Consider the following 17,487-nt stretch of genomic DNA (forward strand, 5'->3'; position numbering starts at 1 on the left):
TGTTCTGCCCGTCTGCTGAGTCAGGTGCTTGAATTCAGGCTAGGAAAGATATGTGCAAGTGCCCAAAATAACAGCCGCTTCAAACCAACTAGGATTTGTATGTTGCTGAGGACATTAAGGTCTTTGGTTGTTCAGTTTTATCAAGGGAAAGCAAAGGGGAGAAAAATGAACAGGCCACATATGTTTTTTTTTTTTTCAGCTGAGTAGCTCGTGCCACGCACGGATCTGGAGAGATGCCTGTTTGGTGTCTTGCTGGCTTTCGAGAAAGCGCCAAACGAGAAAATTAACCGTAATGCTATTTCACGGTGCTCCACAGTTGGAGATCAGCCCTGCCTGCTTTCCATGGAGGCGAAAGGGAGAGCAGTAGTCAGGGTCACTCTGCATGAGCACCCTCGTTTTCGTTATCCTCTCATTCCCTATTCATGGGAACAAATTAAAGCGGCACAACAAATTCAAACTGATGGTGACCTCATATTCAAATCCAACATGAAAATAAATAAATAAATTAATAATACTCGAGTACGTCGACTACATTTGGCTGAAAAATAGTTTTGCATGTCCTCTCGAAGCAGCATTTATGCTGTCTTAACAACCCACTCCCCCCTGCTTCTCTGGACCTAAGGCTGCACAAAATTGAGTAAAGTGAATTACTTTTTTTCCCCTGACATATTTAAATAGAGAAAAGCTGAGATGAGGTGCAAAACCATATCCCTGCTTCATCTATGAGGTTAAAGGGCTTAAAAACAGTTGTAAGGTAGCAATGAATAATTCAGATATTTTCAGCTCAACCAGGTTTCAACTTAAAGCAGTTCCATGTTTTTGGAAGAAGAATTCTGTCAATTTTATTGCAATGCAGAAGAATAGATGACTATGGCAAAGAATGGGAAATTACATTTTTATATTATTGTTATACACCAGCCTAGTATTAGAATAAGAATGAATAAAACATAACTTATAAACATAGGATTACAAGATCAAACCCGAGACTGTGGCAATGCTCAGTTCGTTTGTTTTCTGGCAGAAAATGATTTCTGTCTCTTGAAACATGATGGGCAGAAATGTATAATTCAAGTTATCAGATGTTCTTGCATGCAGATAACAGTGATAAGGTATTCATGGATGTTTTTTTTTTTCCTCCGCCTTTCCAGTCTTATTTTAAACAATTGACTGCGAATTAGCCTTTTCAGTTAAACAGATTTTTCACAGCTCAATTTAGCCCCAAGGATGTGTCTTCAGCCAGCCAGCCAGTCTCTGGTGATCTACTCCTAAGCTGCTGCTGTTTGTCACTCAGAATGAGGCTGGACAGGCTGCACTTGCCATCTTGCATAGAAATTGGGACTTGTTTTTTTTTTTTTTTTTTGAATAACACTGACATTCTGACTTTGCTAAGGATAGAGGACATGGCGAAGCACTGATCCGCGACTTCCCTCTGGTGTAGGTGGCTGATGTTCTTCTTCTCTCCCCTCGCTTCCACTCTCTCTCTTTTTCTCCCTACATTAATATAAGGAGCACATAATCCGCTCACCGGCCAATCTGGCTCCATCTGCGCCGTGCCTGGGTTCGCCACTAGCAAGGAGCATTTGGCAGTAGCTGACTCAGTAGCTGGCTCCTCCCCTTTATCTCTATGCACATACTTTTGATGGCAGTGTTATCTGGTTTGACAGGCTTTGTTTGGTCTGGATATCTCCTTGAGCAGCCTGTATTTGTGTTATGAATTTCTGGCATACGGTAATGCCCTACATACGCACCTTAACCCCCTCTAATGAGATGGTATATGTTTGTTCAAAACTCTAGGCCGTGAGAGGATTGCTCTTAAAGATATTCAAATTTAATAAATGGCGATTGGGATAATAGCTTGTTGGCATCGTCCATATAGGAAGTAGACAAAGTATTTTTTATGACTGTCTAGATTTTACCTTCATTTATTGACATTTAAAGCAGGTGACAGATTCATGATCTGTGATCATTCAATTTTATTCATAGTGCAGTGTCTTTACACAGTTGTGACACCTTTATGAAGCAGTACTGTGTTTGGGTTTTTAAAGAATATTTGTCTTAAGATTTTGTTGCAGCTATAAATTTAAGACACAATCAAAAATTTAAATATATACATATTATTTACAGATAAAGTTACAAATAAAGAAAAACAATTTATGGACAAAAACTCATGGGCCAACTCAAAATGGCAATAATAGCCTATAAGATTAGCAATAATAAAGGAGTAAATACATTGGCACTATGTAAATGTTTAAGCTTTGTGAGAAAACTTGCAGACTTTCTTTCAGAAAAAAGAGTCACTATTGTTCCATTCAACGTTGATGAGCTCCTAACAGATGATTCCGACTTTAAAAACATTCGGGACGACAGATGTGTTGAATTTTACATAGGACTTTTTTTTATCATTATCATTTTTATCATCATTTTCCATTGGCAAACATAGAAATCCATACAGTGAATTTTCTTTGCATGTAGCTTTCTTACAAATAGTTCAGTGCATCACAACTAACTATTTCTCTTTCATTGATCTTCAGTAGCTACTTTATCCAGGTCAGGGTCAGGTTCAGAGTGGATCTGGATTCAGTCCTGAGAATGGTGAGGGTGATACTGGAAATACAGTCTGCACACACATTTACCACCCATTCATACCTAGGGGCAATTTACAGTAGTCAACACACCTACAGCACATTCTTAGAAGTCAGAGGAAGCTTAAGAACCTAGAGAAACCCACGCAGACACCCGGAAGGACATTGCTATGGGCTGCGCTACTGTGCCTCCTATGCAAAGTAACATGTCCTTTTCTGTAAACACATTCTCAAAAAAAAAAGTGTATTCTCATTTATTTACTCATGCAAATAATTTCTTAGTCGTTCATTGCATTACAGTGATAAAACTGGCACCAACAGACCATATCGAGCTCCCCAGCTCATTTGTTTACCTCCGACTATGTTTCCAGTCAGACCCCTTAATAAATGACAGCACATCTGGTGGAGCAGAGCTGCGCAGGCTCTAAATTATAGACCGCATAATTCCACATCAGTGTCCTGTTGTTCTGTCAGCACAGATCAAGGATAAACCAATCAGAACATCACCCAGCTCGGAGGTCTCAGGTCACCAGAATGCCACTGTGTTCTCTGACAGCACAACTTCGATCTATTCTTTAAAGGAAAGGTTTCTGGCTACAGGGGGTAGAATTGCACATTGCTCTTTTCGAATTTTAATTCCAATCTCATTACATCTCCAATACGCCCCCAACACACACACACGTGCACACATATACACGCACTGACACAGACACACTCACACATTGCCGGTTTCTAAATGCTAAATGAGATTAGTGTTTATGATATTGTCAGGACGAGAGAGTATCATTATAGCTTGAATGAAAAGAATCGAATTGAGTGTGCAGAGTAGAGGCAATCGCAGCCGATAAGTCTATCTAAGATCCCTTTAAAGCATAATCCATTAGTACACTGAGAGATCTCTCTCTCTCTCCCTCTCTCTCTCTCTCTCTCTCTCTCTCTCTCTCTCTCTCTCTCTTTTAGCTTCTGAATGAATTTTGGAGGTGGTGATCAGTGTCTATAACACACCCAATAGCGCAACTCAGCAATTCAGCTTGCCAATTGTAAGGATTTGCTTTAGTCAATCCACCGATAGTTCGTAAATGAACCGGTAAGCTCTTTGCAAATCTGTGGGTTTGGCAGCAGGCAGCTGTTTTAATGCCAAGAGATTTTTTTCCTTCCCTGTAAAACAATAACGAAATAATAATAACTTAATATCTGTATATCACCATGACACAAGAATAATATTATAATAAAGCTTGATGTATCTTTCTTTTTATACTTCTTTCAGTTCTTTTGGACCTGTAAATAGTAACTTTTTTTCTTTGATTCACTTTTGTATTTTGGTAGCTACCTTATTATATATATATATATATATATATATATATATATATATATATATATATATATATATATATATATATATATATATATATATATATATATTTATTTATTTTTGCTAACTACAAACAATCTGCTTAACAATGTATTTATTAATGTTTGTTTTTCGAATAAATCTCGGAAAAAAGAACTACAACAGCAAAATACCTTTGCCTTCTAAGCACCTCTTGTTTTCCTTCATCGCACATGTTCATGAGAGTAAACACGACCTCGTATCTCAGCATCATTGCTTTTTCATTGTGCACAAATTTAGGGAAGCAAATATGAGGATGTACTCTGTCACTTTTATTCTCACCATAACAATGTTACAGGAAGTCGTCCAAGAGCTGCAAATGAAAAGGGAAACAAATGGATCTTTTCAGTTTGCAGCCTAATGCAAACGCAAAGTACAAAAAAAAAAAAGAGAAAAAAAGAAAGGGGGGTGGGGGTTGCAGACATCCAGTTAGTTCTGTTTCATAAAGAATCAAGCAAAGCTGCGCTTGCCTTTGGCTGTTTTCTTACTTCCAACAAATTGACTGTCTGTAAAAAGGTCATTCATTCAAACCTCTGCAGCTAAGTCCCCAGAGAGACAGGAGTGCTCCTTCTTTGAACGAGAAAATCCTTATAACGCTCCTGGAGCCGCCTGGTTAAGGCCACTTGATCCACATCCTTCTCCTTTTTCTAAATTGGGCCACTGGGTTGAAAGCAGTAAAGGCTAGTGAAAAACTATCACCGTTTTGCCTAACGATTGCAAATCTCTATCAATTAAACACTCAGAACGCATTATGGAGAGTTAACAACACAACATTCGACAACTTATTTTAGGACATGGGGATCTTTTAGAGCAGGATGATATTTTTGTCCTTTTTTTTAATGCACTATATGGATAAAAGTTTGTGGACACCTGACCATAAGATTTTTATGTGCTTTTGAACTCCACATTTAGTCCTCATTTTGCACTCATTATTACCTGAGGTTCCCTGGTGGTCTAGTGGTTAGGATGCGGCGCTCTCACCGCTGCGGCCTGGGTTTGATCCCCGGTCAGGGAACCAACCCCAGCCATTAGGGTTGCACAAGCCAGTGCACTCTTAGTGTTGGTCCCAAGCCCGGATAAATGGGGAGGGTTGCTTTAGGAAGGGAATCCAGCGTAAAAACATATGCCAAATCAAACATGCGGATCATGAATATGGAAGATCTGCTGTGGTGACCCCTAATGGGAAATAAGGTTTTGCACAAACTTCCACTCACTTCACACAATAAGGTTTTTTGCCTGCTTCTTCTTCTCCTACTTTTGGCTGCTCTCGTTAGGGGTCGCCACAACGGATCATATATCTCCAATAGTGTTAGTGTCGGAGGAAAATGCACATTTTTGCTGGTTCCGGAATTTAAAGGTTCCTGTTTTAGATTTTGAAACTATTTTTTTTTTCTTATTGTTATTATAGAATTTAAACTAGTTCACTTGCAGGGAAGATCTTTGCCGGATCGCCGGATCAAATAGAAGGTTTGATTTCCTTATTTTGAATTAATTAACAATATTTTTGAGATATCTGGAGATTTTCAACTTATATGATTTAATTATTATAATTATCAACACAACAAAGGGGCAGGTATTACCTTGATGGAAGTTTATTTTTACATTTATGAAAATCATAATAAGACAACAATAATAATAATTATTATTATTTTATATTTCTCAATCAATGCATGTCTGTGTGTGTGCATGTGTGTGTCTCAGCAATACCCCATGCATTCAATTTAGTCACAAAAGCTTTAGCTTATTGGTATAAAGTAGTGAGCATTGGTATGGTGTTACTGCTTTGGTTTCATGCCTCAGCGAGCAATCCTGACTCTTTGTGAGTTGTAATCTTCCCCACGCATAGGGCCAGATTGGACTGAGAAACTTTCCTAATAGTAGCTGCCAGGCTGATTATCCTGGCCAACAACTGCCTTGCCAGAGATTGTGTTCTACACTGTGTTGGCCAAAATCTGCTGTTCAGTACTACAGCGGTAACAACATTGAGCTTGGCACCGTTAGTGGTTAATCTCTGACCCAGGCAATTCTGACTTTATCAGAAGCATGCTAGAGCAACTGTAAAGCAAGAACAGAACCATTTTTTCTTTTCCCTAAAAGTTGCTTTCAGGCAGCACTGGGCTCATGATTATAAACTGAGCTATTAAAATGAAATACAAAAACATTAAAATATAATACTTTAGGGATTGCAATTGTGAGGAGAATTAGACCATTTCTCTCCTGCTTCTTCAAGCACAATCCCCAATGCATTGTACACAATACTCTACCTGCACTGCTCTGCACTTGTTCTACAAAATTGTCTCCTTAATATTTAGTTGTAAAGTACAACAGTCTAATAAGACCACATAGTTATGGCTTTCGAAATTCTCTCCTCCACAGCCCCAGTGGAAAACAATCATAGAATGTTTTGCAAAATATCTTAGTACAGATAGATAGAAGTCATAGAAGGCAGTTAAAGAGAACCAGTGGTATCTTGAGAAACATGTCTTAGCCCAGGGGTGTCAAACTCAAATTCACAGTGAGCCAAAATTAAGAACTGGGACGAAGTCACGGGCCAAACTCAATATTTATTGAAAAATTGACTGCAATTGTGCATGTTTTCCCTTCTCTCCAGATATGTAATGTTAAACCTTTTCATATGGAAACAAACAATTATGCATAAACATTGAATCTGGAACAATCAAAGCTTAATATTAAAAACACATGAGAAATTCAATTTTAAATAAAACACACATCAGATGTATTTGTTTCTTATTATTTCTCTCTCTATCTGTTGCCTTTTGAGTTCCTGGCATACCTGGCATCTCTTCTTAGATACAAGTGCATCAATGTTTGGGGTTAGGATCTGAGCTGAGGAAATCCTCAGGTTTGAGTGAAAGTGTTCATCAGTGAGACGACACGAGAGTGGTGTTTTGTTCATCGTCATCAAAGAGAACAGTTGCTCACACAGATATGTGCTGCCGAACATAGAGAGCATTTGAGCAGCTTGGACATGGAGTTGGGGCAGAGTGTCGGGGAGGAAACATGGAATCTGTGCAGCACACACAGAGTCGTACTTTGACTTGAGCGCGTCTACACTGGAGTTCAATCAGCTCCATTTGGAGGTTGGTTGATGCGCTTTCCACGTCAACCACAAACGGATTACTGAGCAGTTCAAATCTGCATTTCTGGGCTTCAAAGTTGCCAAATCGATCAGTAAATTCGGCGCAGAGTACGCAGAGTTTTTCAGCGGTCTTGACTGATGCACCAACGCAACAAAGCCTTCTTGGATTTGTAGTATCAGCGGTGTATGCGCTCTATAATGGTGGGCCTCTCTAATACACATTTGATATGATCTCGTGGGCAGAATATAATTACACCTGATTTTGACACCCCTGTCTTAGCCACACAAGAATCATTGTATATATGATGAGCTACACTATATTGCTGAAGGTTTGTGCACACCGTTACTCAAGCCATATCTGCTTTTTGAACATCCTATTCTAGACTGAATTGCCTTTGCTGCTATAATCACCTCCACTCCAAGTTTTCCACTAGATTTTGGGGTGTTGCTGTAGAGACTTGCATCCATTCAGCCGCAAGAGTATTAGCAAGGTCAGTAAGGAGTCTAAGGGTCAAAGGTTTTGTAATGTGGTTGGTGTCAGAACAGTGGGGATTTGTGGTCATTTAGCCACATGAGCTCAGACACTGATGTTAGGTAAGAGCATTCCAATTCATCTCAAAGGTGTTCAGTGGGTTTGAGGTCAGGGTTCTGTGCAGGCCACTCGAGTTCTTACACACCGACTTCGACAAAACATATCTTCATGAAGCTTGCTTGGACAAGGCAATGGCATGCTGAAACAGGTTTTTAACTCTTAGTATTTCTTGCTAATTTTAATGCTGCTGTATACAATGACATTAGACTGATTTGTGCAGCTTTGTGGCAAGAATGTGAGGGAAGTGGTCTGTATACTTTTGGAGATATTATGGAGCATCTATGGCTAGGATAATGCATACTGGTTATTTTTGATAACCATATACTTATGAAGTATTCTGTATGGTTTCAATCTAGATTCTCCTTCTCTTTTATTATTATTATTTTTTATATTGATTTGATGGTAATCCTTTATGCATTCCTCTGCTCCATTCACACTGCACATGTCCACCATTATCACACATGTACATCCAGTACATCATGTTTTCTGGCATTGGTCTCAGCATCTGTACCATGCATGAATAAAAAATGAATAAATATATAAATATAAGTATCTGAGTATGTATATATATATATATATATATATATATATATATATATATATATATATATATATATATATATATATATATATATATATATATATTTCTTTGTACTTAAAAAAATAATAAGAAAAAAAAGAACAAAAACAAGAAACTAATTAATTCAAACCAATAATCTAAACTGCTTCTCTTGACTTGCTGCTGGTTTTGTGTACAGCTGTTGAGGAATGTGTCAGGAATTATCTGGATATTAGGGTTAAGCAAGCTGTGTTTCATTCAGTGTGTGCCTCTGCAGCTTGTTACACTCATTATTCACAATTATCCCTGTCTTTATATATCTCCTTGGAGCACAACAACGTTGCCTACTTATGCTGAACAGCGTTGTGCGTATGTGTTTGTGTGTTTAGCAGAGTCAGCGGCGTGTGACCTTTCACCTTCCGGATGGTTCTCAGGAAAGCTGTAATGCCACTGGGCTGGCAGAACAGGAGGTGGGCAGCAGTGCCAGTGGCACCAGCACTACTCAATCGCTGCCACTGGGATTCCCACAGGATGAGTACTATGAGCAGACATCACCCAACAGCCGCACCGAAGGTGATGGCAACTCTGACCCCGAGTCTAGTGAGTGCCTGCTACTATTCTTTTACATCACAGGCTAGGAGCAGCACCCAATAGTCAACTGATATACATTTAATATCCAAAACTGTGAGATTAAGCAAATGTAGGAACAAACAGTGTGGCAGTAAAGACATTTGAATACTATTCATGTACTTGTACATCATGTACTTTGTTAGTATGGAAATATTTAAACTAGATGAAATCCATTCCCATCAGTGTAAGACTACACTGTGAATGTTTTTTGCATAATTTCCCTTGGATGAGCGTATAGGTATAAGGTCTACAGAAACCATCAATATTTTACAGAAACGCAATATAACAGACATATCATAGACAGGTATTTCATGCATTTACAATAAATGCCATTAGTAAATCAAGAAACCCAATAAACTCAATTTAACAAGTCTCCTTTCACTGCAGCCACAGCTGCACTGCCCGCATACATCATCGCTAGCAGAAGCATCAATTCTGTTTTGTGAACCTGCACCTAGAAAAATTTGATTCTTCACTCTCAGCCACTTTGGAATAAAAAAAAAAAAAACAGCTATTACATCTACATTCACATACATGAGCTTGTGCATTTTGCAGCAGATGCGGTTTGATAGCTCTGATTAGCACATATTCTCTGACCATCCAATTAAAGGACATGAGAATGCTGATGTGTTTAGACGGCTTCGAGGAGGCCTTGGTGTAAGTAAGTCGCTATCTGAGTGGTTAAAGCAACAGCCTTCAAGCAATATAGATATGAATCAATAGGACAATTGCAGTGTTTACAGTGATGGCCATAGAGCAATTCCCTTTGACCCCAGCAAAGCATGATGGCTGAAATCTTATTGAATAGAAACTCAAACCAGAACTTACTCTGAGATTTGCTGCTCAAGGACGCAGCACATCTGAGAGAAGCACTATGAAATGAAGAGAATAGACTATTGAGAATAATTAAATGCAATTCATGAACAAAAATATATAACAAAAATGTAAGTCAGTGGTTCTGATAGAGTTTAGGCTGATAAAGAATGCCTTGTTGGCCCTGGTTGCCTGAATATATATTTTTATTTATTTTTTATATTAGTGGAATTTATCATCTTTACATTATAAAGTAGATTTCTTTATTTACTTTGTTTTCTTCACTATATTATCTCAGGAATTATCTTTCATTTTATTTTTTCCCTGAGATGACATTCTATATCAACAAACGCCCACATGCCTTTACACTTTTCACATTTACGCTCACATTTATTGCATTTGGTAGACACCCTCATACAGTGCCACTGAGAGAAGAGCCCTATAGTTTCTATCATAAACATATTCTGAAGCTCTTTTGAGGATGAGCTCCAGAGTACACCAGATCAGAGTCTAAAAACACTATGAGTCTAAAACAAATGTTGTAGAAGTTAGTATAATATAAAACAAATACAATACCAGGATAAAAATAAGAGTAAATAACTGTGGCTCTATTAATTTGAATATATATATATATATATATATATATATATATATATATATATATATATATATATATATATATATATATATATATATATATATATATATATATATATGTATATATATAGTCACTTTATAAAACATCGTGAGGTTATCATGAAAAACAAGCATTATCCACACATCAGTATCAATATCAGTCATAATATCAGTGATAAACGGGAGATTCAACAACAGATCGATCTCTTCTTATTTATTGGTGCTGATATAATCTCTAATTAATTTATAAACTGTTGTGTTCCTGAAACTTCTCATTAATTTTAATTAGTATTTTATTATATTACAGCTTTGGCTGCTACCCTCTCAAAAATGTAAGACATTTCGCACGTGCATCACTGATATTTTGACAGCTAGTTTTTATACACACTGAATCTGTTAGAATGATTCTATTGCTGCATTAGTCACAGTGGCCTCTCAAATAATGCCATCTCTGTAACCTGTTAGCAGAGGCAAGGTTAAAAAATATTCTATATAGTTTGGAGGAATATAATTCTTTCTTTTTTTTTTTTTTTTTTTAAAGCAGAGGTGTCAAAGTATGTTATAGGCCCGACTTCGGTTGAAATGTTTTTTTTTGGTTTTTTTTTCGTGTTTGTTTGCCAGAATTTAGTCCGACATGTTTTTCCCAGAACTACACATTTAATAATTTAAACCTCAGCAACCCTGACCAGGATAAACTAGTTACTGAAGGACTACACAGCATGAATGGCTAAATGACAGTTTACACCAAATGCTGCAAGCACATCACTTCAATATTTTCACATGTTAAACAACATGACCATGCTCGCCTGCCTGCATGTCATATTAGAGAATAAGCACCTGCGCTTGTGACTTTTCACTCGGGTCCCACTGAAACACGGTGCCGATACACACCTCTAGTAAAAAATTTTTTTTTTACATTTATTACACTGATTTATTGTGTCTTAAACAAAGCACTGAGGCTGGAAATATAATTCGTAGCTTGTGTATGGTTGTTAATGAAAGTGAAGTGTGAGGTCTACTTTGCTGTTGTTTGGAAGTATTTACCTGCACTGCTAGTAAAGTCTAAGAATAACCATTTCCTGAATCAGTTTTGGCAGATGGCTACTTTTTAAATTACTATTTAAACTAGTAAAGCATTAATATTCATGCAAATTGTTTCCAAAAACACATGCACAGACAGACACTTACAGACATGATGAGATTTTGAGATTTGAGAATGGGCTAGATGAAGACAGGCAAGCCATGCCTGGTGGATGCTGCATGGCTTGCCATAATAGTGCTGAACAAATAAAGCTTGATCAGGGGGAGGCTGTTTATTTGCTCAAGTCGTTATGGTTTAATGAGGCGCGCAAAAACTGGTTAGCGTTTGTGTGCCACTGAGTTGCTGTATATATTGGACAGCCATTAATGTGACTGACTGGCAAAGTCGCAGTGATAGCATGCTCGACCCCCCAAACCCCCCTCCCCCCTTGTAGTTATTTGGTGGGCTTTACAAAAATCTGCTGTTGTAAAGCCACTGGAATCAGATGGCAGAACTGTCAAAAGCCACTGTCGGAGGCTTTGATTTCCGCCGCCGCGCCCCTGTCATAATCAGGAAGCGAGTGGGCCGACTGTGATCAGCGTCGATCTCTTCATCCCGCTCCAGCCTACGCATCGATGATATGGGTGAATTACCATAGCATTGCTCCGGTTGTCAGAGGCGACACAAGCTCTTTTTTTTTAAACACAGGACAGGGGAGGAATAAATTGCCTGGCATACACCTGCAGATATCCTTTCAGTCTGGGCTGTAAATGAGACAACAGCGTCTCTGGCCGCGGTTGCGAGCTCATCTTCCCCTCTCTCTGCATTGCAGCACAGGTCTGACAGAACCCGCGGTGTCAATGTGAGGATGAATGGATCCGTGCAGTTCCCCCTGCCTGCCTATTTCCATACCCATGATCACCAATCTATTCCCTTAGATTAGCTGTTGTCCCACCAGCCTGCGTTCTATGATAATGACCTTTTGCTGCATATTGCTGGCTGCCGGCGCATAATCAGGTCTTTTAGATGCACTGTAAAAGGAAAAAAAAACAATAAAAAAAAAAAAACAAACACAAGCGAAAACCTGTACAGCCTCAACACTGCTTTCGATGCTGTAAATATTTCCTGGATTAATAATAGTCAGCAGTAGAAATTTTATATCAGCCTTTCATCTGTGAAATCTAGGCTAATTATTTTATTTATTTATTCATTTTGCTCTACCCAATCATATTTAAACATATTTCAGGTAGTTTGAGCAACACAAAACAGACTTAAGTAAAAATGTATTGTGGCAAATGGTAGTTGTGACTCTTTTGTCAGCAAAACCACCATTTTAATTCTCAATTCACCCATTTATGCGAAAAAAAACCCGCTCCTTTATACATAAAATGTACCATTGATTCAATTGTCAAAGCACTGGTTAAGAACCCACTGTGCGCATTAGAAACCCGAAAGCCTCCCAACTGACAGACCCATGAATAAACATGAGCAATCCAGTGCTGCTGGAAAAATGAAAAACACATCATGTGCTCTTTTTATCCAGGCAAATTATTTGCAGTTGTGTAGTTGGATATGTTGCATTTTTTGTCATGTATATATAATAAGGTTTGGGGGTTAAGGACTGGGGCTTTGAAACAGAGAATCTGACAAGTCAGGATGTGTGATGTTGAAGTCGACCGGCTTGTTCACCCTCCTTGTTGTTTTTTTTTTTTTTTTCCTCACGATAAAAAAGTTCACAGATAAAACCTGACACTGTGGTTGAGAGTTCAAAAGGAGAGATAGATCCATGCTATGTTGACAGACTGGGAGACGAGTGCATCGGTGGTGTCGCGAGCCCGAGACGGATTAGATACGGTTTTATCAATGAGCAGCAGGCTGCCGGAGCTGTGGCAATCGCTTATCTTGTCGTCTCAATTTGAAAAGAGTGAGAACAAGAGACAGAGGGTGATATGGATGGTAGGAGAAAGAAGGGAAGGGGAAGGAGGAAAAAAGAGAGAGAGAGCTGAGAAGAAGAAAAAATAAGGTGGTGTTGAACAAAGTGTCCAAACTCCCAGGCTTTATGTCAGTGTGGTGGTGTGGCAAGGTCTGGTGTGTCAACTCTCCAGTGAATAACGGCCAGCGGAGGGAAGCAGAGGGATATGGCCTTCTTATGACAATGAATTTCTCCACTCCTTTTTAAAACGGCGTCTTTATTACACCGACCCGCTCTTGAAATAAAGATCATATGACGTTTATGTAGCTGTTATTTATGAGGGAGGAGGCTGTTCTCTTTACGGCCACTTTATTTATTTATTTATTTGTTTATTTCACTCTTCGGCATTGCTTTATCAGCCAGTTAGCAGTGCTTGGTCTCTTATCCTTACCACACACACACACACAAACACACAAACACACAAACACACCGGTCGAATGTGCCATGGCCTCTGGCCGATTGTCTAAAAGGCTCGATTTGCTGTGGCAGAATTAGCATGGATGCTGCTTCTTCTCCACCTCCTCTCTCATTCCCCAAACAGCTGGCAGAGGGGGAGATGCACGTCTCAAACAATTAGCACTTTTAATTTTGAACCGTCCCTCCAGGCTGTAGCCAAACCTTTGTACTTAACATCAAACAGTATAATGCATAAAAGTGCATCTCGCCTATAGCTGTCACCATGGTGACTGTGGCTGGTGTGTGTGTGTGTGTGTGTGTGTGTGTGTGTGTGTGTGTGTGTGTGTGTGTGTGTGTGTGTGTGGGTGGGTGGGTGTGTGATGTGTGTGTTTTGTTGTTTACCTCCTGTTCCCATGTAATTTAAAATGAGTAAACATGTGCATGAAACGTGAAAAAAGACCGAAAGGAGCTGATCAATACGAAGATATTGTCAATGGTATTAATTATAAGGAAGAGATCCAAATGTATATATAAATGTATATATAATATATACACCATATATATAAAATGCGTTATAATATGATATAATTTAATAAGATTTAATGAATGCTGCTAGTCTGACATTTAATATTAATTATTATTATTATTATTATTATTATTATTATTATTATTATTATTAATAAAATTATTATTATTATTATTATTATTATTATTATTATTATTATTATTATTATTATTATTATTATTATTATTATCCGGATTTCTTTTTGTAGAATTGTATATTAAATAAACAAGGATTTTTTTTTTTTATGCAATGGGACACCACACCACACTAATACTGGATAGGACTGACTTTTTCTCTCATTATCATCATCAGGCTGGAGGTAGACTTTATAAGATAAAATTAAATAATGGCCATAAACAGATGCAAATGGTCAGCAGAAATATTCAGATTAGATCAAATCTATGGCATTGAAACGGTAAAGACTTACTATAAAGTGAACAGTGTGTGATGAGAAAATACTTTATTACATTCACCATTACACCACCAGCAGCTTTACATACAGCAGAAATGTGTATTCTGGATATTTAGAGTTTAGATGTCTTCATTTGTTACTTTTTAGCTAAACTCTGCCCACTAAAGTAACTGAAACCTCTTCTTGGCAAAAGTGGAAGTGATTTCCTACTGTTGTAGCCCATGTACAATCATGACTGTACAATCTATAATGCTTTTCTGTTCAGCATTTTTGGTTAACTCCTACAAATCAACTAACACTAGCTGATTATATAATATTTTTAAGAAGGTTTTTTTTTTGTGTGTGTGTGTGTGTGTGTGTGTGTGTGTGTGTGTTCATGATAACATGGCTATTTAGTATAATATTCACAAATTAGGTTTGTTTTTCCTGAAGCTACTCCAGGACTACTACTGACCAAATAGTGTTGATATGGTGCAACATTCACAGCACAGCAGCGGCTTTGTTATGGTACTGGCGTGTTAGCAGGTGTTGCAATGCTATGAGTAAATTAGACATGGCAGTGTTACTAGGATTACAAGCATAATGCCACTGCTGGGTTGAGAAACAGTTTTGCCAGCCATTAACATCCAGTAAACAGCAGTGCTGTGGACAGAAACTGATACCGATCTAGGGTTAGGGGAGGATTAACATGTTAAGATTTGTGTGAATTGGGTTAATTGGGTTAAAAAAAACACCAGCAGAACTGCTAAACCTACAACACTGGTACAAGAGCATCACACAATAGTGCCACTGCTATGCTGGGAATGTTCCGGACATCTTAACCCTCTACCACACATATTATGATAGTCTCATAAGGAAAATTTTTAGCATAACACATTATTTTTGTCATTCCTGAAGCAGAGAAAAATACTGCATTTGGAAAATTTAACTTCTTGCCACTGGTATGTTTCACCCGATTCTTTTATTAAATCAAATGTTCTACTTTCAATCTACTCTATGCCTTTTTTCTTTCAAAATGAATTCCTCCCTCTCCTGAAATATGAGGAAGCTATAATTTAGTTAGAGCTAGGAATTTACACCTTCGTACACGTTCTGAGATTCCTCAAAGCATACATAGGTCTCTTGTGCCTCTGTGTTTCCTATAACTGACTTCCCTCAACTTGCTGAATATATTGGCTCCTATGGTCTTATCCTCACTATTATTCACAAAAAAACCCAAACCATCTTCTTCATACCATGGGCATACCATAAATCATATATTATTATATACATGTATATAATGTATAAATGTATAAAAATATTATTAATTAAAAAAAATTAAGATCAGCATGTCAAACTCTTTTATACTTTAATATTTACACTGGGGAATGTAAATATATCTAAATAATGTCTAGTTCCTGTTACCACTTATGTTAAAGCAAGTAGTAGTTCCTTCTTGGGTTTTTCTTTCTCAAAAACTTGTAAACGTTTAACTGTCACTGGAGACTCTTTCCATAAATGCTAAATCAGCATTTTTCTTTAAGAAAATGTCACCATATCACCATTAACACACTTACCAAATATTGTACATAGAGCATTTGACATGCAAATCCCAGTATCAGTTACTGTAGGTAATAAAGAAACACTAATGTATTTAAAAGAATGAAATATATGAATGTGTGATTTGAATCAGAGATTCAAGCGTTTGTTTCAGAGCTGCTGTTTTAGAAAAATGATCTATTGACTAGTATAAAAATATCAATATTTTTACAAAGATCATGGAAATTAAGAATCTTTTCCCTTACTTGACATTTTACTCTTTTTGTTATAGCATTTTGTCAGACGTGTATCCAGAGCAACATCTCCACATTACGTATGTAACCATGGTTCCCTGAGGGAACAAAACGCTGTGTCAGAAAGCTTTGGGAATGCCTCTGCATTGTCCATGCTCTGAATCACGTGTATAATCAGTATAAAGGACTGTCCGATGAAAGTGCGGCGTCACTGGCGATGTGACAACACGACCAGGAATTATGACCAGGAATCACAACCAGCTTCTGAAAGGAGAAGGAAGCACTGCAAGGATGCAGGCAGCGTAGCATCAAGACGCAGTGTCTCGTTCCCTTGCGGAACCATGGTTACATAAGTAACCTGGAGACGTTCTCCTTCAGGAACTTGAGCTGCGTCGGAACGCTTTGGAAACGAGAGTCCAAACCAATCCCTGCCTAGTGTGGATGGGCACAGCTAGGGCAAAGGACAGAGGGGCCAGGAGTGGCACTGAGGTCGAGGCTTTAAAACTTGACAAAGGTCAGCGGGGTGGACCAGCCCGCAGCGTTGCAAATGTCCTGGGGGAAAACTCCAGAGGACAAGACTTTAGAGGCTGCCACACTTCGAGTGGAATGTGCTCTGACCCGAAGAGAGCGGGGAGACCAGAAGACTCACAAGAGGTGGAAATAGCATCCACAATCCATCAGCTGAGCATCTGTTTATTCGCAGGTAGACCTCTCCTCAGAGGGCCATAGCAGATGAACAGCTGTTCTGACTTCTTCCACAGTTCTGATATGTGGACTTATATGTTCAGTGCAAGCGTCTCCTGGTCTGGGGCCTGAAAGGGAGGAGGAGAGAATGCCTGGAGCCTAATTGGTTCTGGGATGACCAAGGGTACTTTGGAAACCTGATCTAGGGTAGAGGAAGGCACTTGCAAGGCCTGGAGTAAACTCCAGAAATAAAGGTGCCACAAAAAGGGAAGATCACCTGAAGATCTCCTACTCTCTTGAGAGGTCGGTACGCTAGGTCATCCCAAAGGCCACAATGACTTCTAACCTAGCGACTGCCCTGCG

General features: G+C 38.5%; 1 protein-coding gene across 2 annotated transcripts in view; it reads left to right on the forward strand.

Annotated features, from left to right (window-relative positions):
• The window catches only part of pcdh11 (protocadherin 11), a 189,449-nt gene that overhangs the window by 107,707 nt on the left and 64,255 nt on the right, over positions 1 to 17,487 (forward strand). For both annotated transcript variants that reach the window (XM_083561573.1, XM_083561574.1), the window contains one exon: positions 8,613 to 8,823. In XM_083561573.1, coding sequence (XP_083417699.1) covers positions 8,613 to 8,823 — 211 coding nt within the window. The remainder of the gene's footprint in view (positions 1 to 8,612; positions 8,824 to 17,487) is intronic.

Source organism: Silurus aristotelis (genome assembly GCF_946808225.1).
Source record: "Silurus aristotelis genome assembly, chromosome: 14".
NCBI lineage: Eukaryota > Metazoa > Chordata > Actinopteri > Siluriformes > Siluridae > Silurus > Silurus aristotelis.